The sequence below is a fragment of the Suricata suricatta genome, chromosome 15 (assembly GCF_006229205.1).
Source record: "Suricata suricatta isolate VVHF042 chromosome 15, meerkat_22Aug2017_6uvM2_HiC, whole genome shotgun sequence".
Taxonomy (NCBI): Eukaryota; Metazoa; Chordata; class Mammalia; order Carnivora; family Herpestidae; genus Suricata; species Suricata suricatta.
In genome coordinates this window covers 40,080,248-40,089,201 of record NC_043714.1, presented here as the reverse complement: position 1 = coordinate 40,089,201, position 8,954 = coordinate 40,080,248, and the positions used below count along the sequence as shown (strand labels likewise).

At 56.1% G+C, this 8,954-nt stretch overlaps 1 protein-coding gene across 1 annotated transcript in view; it reads left to right on the top strand.

Moving 5' to 3' along the window:
* The first annotated feature begins 343 nt into the window (after positions 1–343).
* Positions 344–8,954, top strand: part of GDF6 (growth differentiation factor 6) — a 15,460-nt gene continuing 6,849 nt past the window's right edge. The window contains exon 1 of the mRNA XM_029923304.1: positions 344–767. Within this exon, the coding sequence (XP_029779164.1) occupies positions 344–767 (424 nt within the window). The remainder of the gene's footprint in view (positions 768–8,954) is intronic.

Sequence of the window (8,954 nt, the reverse complement as noted above, 5' to 3'; positions counted from 1 at the left end):
GGGCCCGCTCTGCGCTCGCCGCCCGGCAACCCCGCGCGCGTCCCGCGGGGGCGCTGCGTCTCCCCGCCGCACCGGCACGCTGCGGCCCCTCTCCCCCACACCTCCCGGCCACACCGCCGGCCTCTCCTCCCACCCTCCGCTCCGCTCCTCTCCCCACCCCTCCCCTCCCCTCCCGACGAGGGGCGGGAGGGGGCGTGGCAGGGCCGGGGTTTGTGTGGCTGGGACCCGGCTCCTTGCACTCTGAGTCCGCGCGAGGAGCCGGGCCCCGGCCGCTGTCCAGCCGCTCCGTGCCCCTCGCGCCCCGCGTCGCCGCCTCTCGGAGAGACGCTGCCACTCGCTCGCCATGGATACTCCTAGAGTCCTGCTGTCCGCCGTCTTCCTCATCAGTTTCCTGTGGGATTTGCCCGGTTTCCAGCAGGCTTCCATCTCATCCTCCTCGTCGTCCGCGGAGCTGGGCTCCGCCAAGGGAATGCGAAGCCGCAAGGAAGGGAAGATAGCGCGGGCGCCACGAGACAGTGTCACGGCCGGGGAGCCCCAGGAGCGCCACGAGCCACAGCCGCGGCCGCGGGATGAGCCCCGGCGGCGGCCGCCGCAGCAGCCCGAAGGGCAGGAGCCTCCCGGCATGGGCCCACGCGTGGTGCCCCACGACTACATGCTGTCAATCTACAGGACTTACTCCATCGCCGAGAAGCTGGGCATCAATGCCAGCTTTTTCCAGTCTTCCAAGTCGGCTAATACGATCACTAGCTTTGTAGACAGGGGACTAGGTAAGTGGCACAGGAGGCGCTCCACTCCTCTCTCACTGGAACTCCGCAGCCGGGGCGCCGCTTCGGCTCTGGCAGGAGGCTGCGTTTGTGAATTCCCTTCCCGCTTTGGACACCTCCCCCTTTCTTTTCTTAAATTGTTTTTCTCAAGCCCGAATACGTTCTTGAATGCAGCTGCAGATCTTATTCCAGTTTGCAATCCTCCCTTCCTCGCTTCCTTCTTTCCCTTCCTTCCTTTCTCTTCCTTCCTTCTTCCTCTTGTCTTTTGCAGAAAGCAGCGCGGTGGCCGCTCGTCTGGTGGCTGGTGGAGGAAGCGTGGAGGACGGGAGGTGGCAGGCAAATCACTGGGTCTGGAGAGGGGAGGCGGCGGGGACTGACAGCACCCTTGCCACGGGGTCACTGGTTGCGCGCGGTGCGCGGTGCAAGGCCCTAGCTGCGGTGGCGGTCCGGGAGGGCCCTGGGGCACGCGTGAGCGTTGCCAAGCCCCGAGCTCCCATTCACTCCGGGAAAAGCCGGCAGAAGCAAGTCCTGCGGTCGGACGAGCGAGTCCGCGAGCGGCGTCTGGCATTGCCCAGACCCAGCCGCGGCAAGGGTTCTCACCTCATCCCCGCCTGGATGTGGGGGGTTCAAGAGCCCGGCGGGAGCCCCGCGCCCTCGGGCGTTTTTGCTCCTGCTGCGCGCTCTCTGCTGCCCGGAGGGAGCAACCGAGTTGTTTCTGCTAAGGCAGCTGCCCGAAACTGGCAGGGCGGGTCAGGGGCAGGGCAACTAAGTTTGGGGTTTGTTGGTACGGGGGCATGTGGATGTATTCGTCCACCTTTCCCAGCCAGGCATCGCTCCTCTTTCTGAGCTTCTCCCAGGGGCCCTATTCCTAGTCCCCTCTGAGGGCGTGGGTACATGAGTGGGTGCCCGCGGAAACTCGTGCGCCAGCTCCTTGCCATCCGCGATGGTCCACGTGGTGAGTGTCCTCAAGAGAACCTCACTCTCCCCATGACCCCAGAAACTGAGGCGGCATCCACAGGCACCAGGAACTCTACTCCTAAGGAGGGGAGACAATAACGTGGAAAGAGACAGGAAAGGAAGAAAAGGTAAAGGGGAAGAAAGGGTTGAGAAAAAGGGAAGAAGGGGTTGAGAATAAAGGAAGAAGGAGGTTAAAAAATAAAAGATTTAGGTAGCTATCCACTCCACCATCCTGCCCAGACTTAGGTCCGCGGCCTTGACCGGTTCCCCGCCTCCCACTTTCAGGTCAGTGAAAGTGGGGTCGCTCAGGAACCGGCGAGCGCCCGGGTTCAGGCGGACAAGCTGCTCCGCTCGGCCTGCCTTGTGTACACGCACGTCCTCGGAGCTTTTCGGAGGAGGGAACGGTTCCGGAGCCCCGGGCCCTTCCCGGGCTGCAGACCCCAGCCTCCACCCTTGCAGCCACCTTCCTTGCAGACCGGGGTTCCTGCCCACGCTGGATTCGCTGCTGAAGCCGAGGTCAGCGAGGTTCATGAGCTGCTGAAAGGTCCAGGCGGCAAATTAACGCCGGCTAGTTTATGGTGATTTTAGCACTACTAAAGTCACCTTTGCAGATACACGTGGCTTCTTCGTAGCGCTGCAACTGGATCCCCGACCTCGGTGCTCGCAGCGCAGCTCGCCCCCTCCCCCCACCCAGTCTTCTCCCTGCCTATGTAGCTTCCTTCCCTCCAAATCCTGTTTACCCTCCGCCTTCTCTGCTACCCTAGTCAAAGACTGCCCTGCACTTCCCTAGTAGAGAGACTAAAGAAGCTCAGAGAAAATTGCTTAAGAGGCCTTTCCCCAGGGGAAGAACTCCCGGAGGCCCAGGCTGGCGGGCGGTTGGGCGCCTGTTTTCTTTTCCCCAAAGGAAGTGACAAGAGTCTCCGCCCCTCCCCCAAGCAGGCACCCCCTAACTCGTAAGCTGCGCCCTCCGAGTTTGGCCCGGGACCAAGGGACCCTGCAGGCTGTAGGGAGGGGTCTACCGAAGCCTGCGGCGTGCAGGCAGGAGTGGGAGGTTTCCGGGGGGTTCGGGTCCCGCGCAGACGCGGGCTCGCTTCACCATTGCTGGCGCTGCAGCACCCCCCGCCCCCCGGGCACCGCGCTGGGTGCCCTGAGCCCCGGAGATAGGGAAAGCGACTGGCAGCGCGCCCAGGCCTGGGGGCCTCTGTTCCGCAGCCAGGTCTCCAGGCTAGCCGGACCAAGATCCAGACGTCGGCTTCAACTCTGGAACGGGGTCCCCAGCCGAAGGAGACACGGAGTGACCGCTTGGACCGCAGCTTCGAAGGCGCGGTCTCTTCCACTCTCTCAGGTTCCCAGAAAACGCGAAGAAAGGCGGTTAGTTGACCGGGAAGGCTGTGGGACTCGTCGCGCGCCGCTCGGGGGCGAAGGCGTGCGGAGTTCGGGGCTGGAGGGGGCGCGCAGAGGAGGGGCTGTGTTTCGGGCCACAGAGCCAGCTTGATAAAGGGAAAGCCTCACTTTCCCTCTCACTGATTTTGATTTGATGTGTCACCGGCGGTGACCTCGGGCTGGACCTTCCGGGGCTTGCTTAGCATCGGGCCCCTGATTGGAGTGTTTCAACTCAGCGATCTAATTGAGGGTTCATGTCATAACACATCAAACGGTGTCTAGTCTCCCGTGATGGAAGGGACCCGCCAGCCGCGCATCCCCGGCTCCTGGCGAGGACTTCCGCCCCTCTCACGTGGGGACTCTGAACCGCGCCAAACCCTCCTACATCCCCTCCCCCAACCCGTGGATGGCCGGGCAAGTAGGAGAGAGCAGCGGCCAGCCGAGAGCCGGGCCGGCCGCGCTCACTTGGCGCCTTGCCTCGGGGATGTTTAAATCGCCGTCGAGGGCGGCGGGCTTGGCTTGGAGCAGCGGGGGTTCCTCAGGGGGAGGAGCAAAGAAAATGGAAGGAGTCCTGAAGCGGGTCCAGAAGGCAGGAACTCCTTACTTACGTACAGCATTGGTAAAAAGCCTTCCTCACCCGGGAACCCTGGAACCTCAAAAGTCACCCCTCAAGCTTGCAATTAAGAGTGGGCGAGTAGGGATAAATTCATTCGGGAGTGAATGAAGAGCGATTTGGTCTTATAAAGATAGCACGATCTCTATTACCTCACCCTCACCAGCTTCTCCCCACCCCATACACACACCTAATGAAGAGATCTAATTGGAACCTTAAAAAAAAAAAAAAAGGCCCCTTCTTTCGGTTTGCTCTCCGAACATCTAGGGGTGATAATAATAGCAAACATATATTGAGCATTTACTGCATACCAAGTACTGTGCTAAAATCTATCACCTGAATTATGTCATTTAATTCTAACAACAACCCCTGGGGAAAGTGCTATAAACACTGTTTTACAGGTGAATTAAGAAAGACAGAGAGGTTAAGCAAGTTGCTTAAGATCACACAGAGTGAGGGGTGACGTACACATCCAATTCTAGATCCTGTGTACTTCACAATAGCACTACATGGATAGGGCAAGGGGTGAGAGGGTGAGAAAATTTCTAAAGGGTGGTGGCAGGAAAACGGGAATCAAAAAAAAGGGGGGGGCAGTGTTGCCACTGATCTAACATTTTTCTGTGATTTCTATGAACCAGTTTGGAGTTGGAGCAGATCTTTGGATTTGAGGATCTGAATCTGTGCTGAGCTTTGTACTCTCGGTAAAGGCACAAACCAGGTTATCCCTGATCTTTACAAATTCTTGCATATTGTGCTTTGCTTTGGATCCACAAAGATGGAGACGGTCTGCAGGTTTGTGCTAGTGCAGTCATAAACACTGAATAGATCAGGTTGGATATGGAGAAATTGCAATTAGCACATGATATAACTATTAAAAGGCCACTAGTACTGGAGCCCTGGAGTCTGGGAAAGGCAGACAATTAGAACTTCTATGAATTCAACATGCCTGGGAGATAGAGGATGAGAGAAAGAAATGCAAACCTTGAACTTTCAGCTTATGTAGTTAAAAGTGCCACATAAGCAAGGGGGAAAACGTCCCCCTTGGTTTTGGAAGAAACCAAAATGAGTCTAGGAATACTGCTGTGAGTTTGGTTTCCAGACGATTTGGAAATAAGACTCTTAAAAAAAAAAACCCTCATTTGTTGTTGTTGTTGTTGTTACAATAGCCTTCTCAGAAAAGCGGAGGTAGGGAACAGACAAAAACCAAAAATGAGATCGGAACACCCTTGAGGAACTTGACACCCTAGAAATGAATCGCTGGAAAGTCTGCCGTTGATTGTTGCAGTCTTGGTTTACCTTCTGGGTCTCCACTATCAAGGGCAGGTTAGGACAATTGTGGGGATAGCCCCGCTGCGGGGAGGGCATTCTCAGAGCCGCAGAATTCCCGGGCGAGCGATTACCGTTTGTCCCCTACAGCATGTTTATGCAAAACAGCGAGTTTCTGGGTGGACCTGGGCCGTAGAGTGGCGTAATCAACGTAGCAGCGCTTTTGCCCCGACCCTGTTGTCGTTGGCAAACGGAAAATGAAATATAAGCAGGGAAGTATTTTAATGGGGACGGAGGGAATTCACAACTGTTAATTATTTGGTGACCTTGTATTCGATTTGTTTGAGTCCCTTATAAAAACACTAATGCAGACCAGACGGCCAAGTGAGGAAGCCGGCAGAAGGTTCCAATCTAGGCTTTATTTCCCCGGAAAGAGGGAACAGCCTTGGAATAGGATTGCTGAGCGTTGAGAGTGTGCGCGTGAGGGCGGGCCGGCGTGAGTGCCCGCGTGGGGTTTGCAATGCTGTCCAGGTTCATGATCTTCTACCAGGCCTGTGGACTGGAAGGTCCTGGGAAAAGGCTGAGAATGAGGGAAGGAAACCTTAAAGCAGAAGTTTGTTCTTCTCTTCTGGTTGGAATGATTAAAACATTTTAAAGGCCACAAGCCACAAACACCTAAGCCATTGGCTTGCTGTTAAATATCAGTTACTGTCACCCCCTTCCCTAAGGCCTTACAAGACTCTTAAAAGGGTCGCCTTAGCTAGTAAGCCAAGAACACCTAGTGTCTTCTGCAGCCGGAGTGCAAGTGGGGCCAGAATTCTGGGAGAGCTTCCTCTGCAGGGGAGGCTAATTTGAGAGGGACACTGAACGTTTTCCCCAGCGCGTATGGCTCTTGGGCTCTGGGGAGTTTGCGCGATAGAGTTGATGGTGGGGGAGTGGCTCGAAAAACGTACCCAAACATCCTTGTCTTTCCTCCACACACGAAAGGAAGAAAGAAAGACGGAAAGACAGAGAGAAAGAAAGAAAGAAAAGTTACCTAAGCCACAACCCACGACAGGCCTTGAGAACCCATTCCTCAAGCTGAAAGAAGACATGAAACCTCACCCTTGCGACCTGAGCTTTTGCGCGTCGCCTGGACCCGCGGGGAATGCGGGCGTTGCATAGATGGAGGTCCTGACGCAACCGGGTTTTTTGTTGTTTTTGTTTTTGTTTCCCCAGTCGCAGTTCTCTGGGTTCTGGCCGCACACCTCCTGGCAGTTGGCGTCGTCTTCCTGGGGCGGTGTGGGTAGAAAGAGAAGAGAACGCGAGAAGAGAGGGGTGGGAGAAAGATGATATGATAGAGATAGGGCAGAACGAGAACTTTTGTTCCCTGCCAGGCCTGCTGCGCGCTTTAAAGGACGCAGAGCAAATCAACAATAACCCCTGGGGGCTTTTAAGGAAAATGAAAGGCATTGGTTCAAAAAATCCTCAAGTATAGAATAACCCTGGCCCAAGGACGCTCTCTAGATCTGGGGGCAGAATCCCAGCCGAGGCCGCGAGGTACGGCAAGCGGGAATGTGGATCCTCCGTGTCGTTTCGTTGCTTGGCATCGACCACCTCCCTTGCTGCCTCTCCCGCCCCCTACTCCCGTCTGCCTTTAAAGCCCTGGCTTTAAGCTCGATGGCAGTTAAGTGGTGCCTTCTGTTTACAGGAATTAAATAGGTCCTCGTGGGCCTAATGGGTTTCAGGGTTGCTGTACTCGGCCTTCCAGGACCGTCCATTAGCGCTGCTGGGGGCAGAGGGTCGGGTCGGCGTGGGGTGAGAAGCTTCGGGAGCTAGGAGGGACCGGCGGCGGGCGGCGGGCCCGCGCTGGCCAGCGTCCCCGAGAAGCGCGCGCGGCGCAGCCAGTGGCCGGGGTGTCTGGGGGCGGAGCTCGGCTGGGGGACCTGGTAGTGGGCGTGCTGGAGAGGAGAGGGGCGGGCCTCTGGCCCAGGCTGAGGCCGGTAGAGCTGAGTGACCCGATCAGAAAGTGGGGGCTGGAGCTGCGCGGAGGGTTGGCTTTGGGATCCCGGGTGGTTTGCACTGCCCCCTACCCCGAACCCTCCCTAAATAACGTTAAGAACCAACGAGAATTCTTGCGCTCGCTTTGCAAATCTGGCTTTGCAAGTTGGTCCAGCCTTTATCCCACTTCCCAGAACTGTCGCTCCTACGCCCCGTGGGGAGGAAAATTGAATGATATTAGACTATGGTCCGTAGCTGCCACAGCGAATCTCGTTTAGCTGCGAAGTTATTTTGGAAGTCAGCTCAAGGTGAACGCAGTGGAGCAGAGTTTCCATGATCCCAACACTTTAAAGAACACACAACGTTGAGGTTTCTCCTACGCAGGATCCCTGAACGCTGAAGATCCTATCCTGTCCACACAGCACGCCAGTTGGAACCCCTCTCCACACCTGAAACCCGAGAACTGGTCTGAGAGGAGAAGCCAAATAAAATGGAACCTTTTCTTCTACTTTTGACCTCAAAACTATCTAGTCAAAAGGCCCGATCATGTTCCAGCCGGGAAGGCTGTTTCACCTGGGCAATTCATCCCCCGGGGCCATGCCTGGGCCTATGTCACTCCAGTGGGCTCCCAGTGACCCTACTGGTCAGCAGGGCAGCCAGCGTGGCCCCTGGCAGATCACCCCAGTCCCGGCCCTGCGCACGCAACTCCAAGGGAAGGGCAGTGCCGTGTGGAGGACGTCAGGGCTCAGCGAAAAGTTGGGGAGAAAGGGTACAGCGGAAAGGAATGGTACCGAGTTTCTATTTGGATTTCATCTGCAGTGATGTCAAATTAAGATTTAGGAAGCCCAGGGTGAGACTGCAGTGAAGAGAGACACCTTGGAAGTGTTCTTGATCTCAGCTTTGAATCTCTAGCTTTTGAATCCCTCTCAGAAACCCTCAGCCAAGAGAGTTTGCACACCTAAGTCCTTGGACACCACTTTACAAGTGGATCCATTTCATCTTAGAGAAACAAAAGGAGTCTCCTTGAAGCTTCTTCAACTTCGGAATCCTGCTCGGGATGCGTAGTACCCAGTGCTTCTGGGAGAGGGTTGGCCGGTAAAACTCCCACCAGAACTTGCCTTATTTGCCACTGAAGTCTGTGCTGAGGCTCCAAGGATTCGAGAAGTTCAAAGTTCATTCGGGTGACATTCAGGGTTCACCTTCCCTCACCCTCCTACCCTTGCTTCAGGTTGGGCCTGAGATTGGTGTGCTAACACTGGAATTTCTCTGTCGTAACCCCGCCTGGCCACCGGACCTGCTGAATCGTGTTGGGTTTACGAGGCCCAGACTCTTTGCAGGGAGGAGGGCGCTGGTCAGTCAGGCTTGGAAGAGAGTCTAGAAAAGCCTCTGGAGACTCCCTGGAGGACCAGCCTCTCTGGTCTTTGAAAGGGGGAAAACAAACTGACAAATTCTGGGCTAGCTATTGGAGAAAACACTGGAGAAGCCAAGAGATCTAGAGAGAAGCTAGATGGATGACTGTGTGGTGAGGACACACACACACACACACACACACACACAGAACACACACACAGACACACACACACACACACACACACACACACACCCCTACAGGGCCTTCTCAGGTGAGTCAGTGGCTGAGCCTCAGTCATTGCTACACCCCATCTTGCCCACCAAATGTGCCTTGCTCTTTTTGCCAGGTGAGGAACATCAGGAAATCACCATCATCCCCACCCTAGACTACCTCTGTGGACAGATCATGCCCCACAAAAGGGCTCCAAAGTGAGGGGTGGGGCAGGGCGACTAACCCCCAGGCCTGTCTGAGCTGGAACTGCCCAGCTAGGAGCCAAATGCCAGGGTTAGCCTATGGGCTAGCTCTGGCCCTGAGCCCACAGAGAAGGGAACCTGCAAAGAGGGACCTATCTTTGATGAGATTCTGGCTGGAGGTTGGTCGCTCACCTGGAGGTTGTGAGAGAGACCTCAGTGGTGGGGGA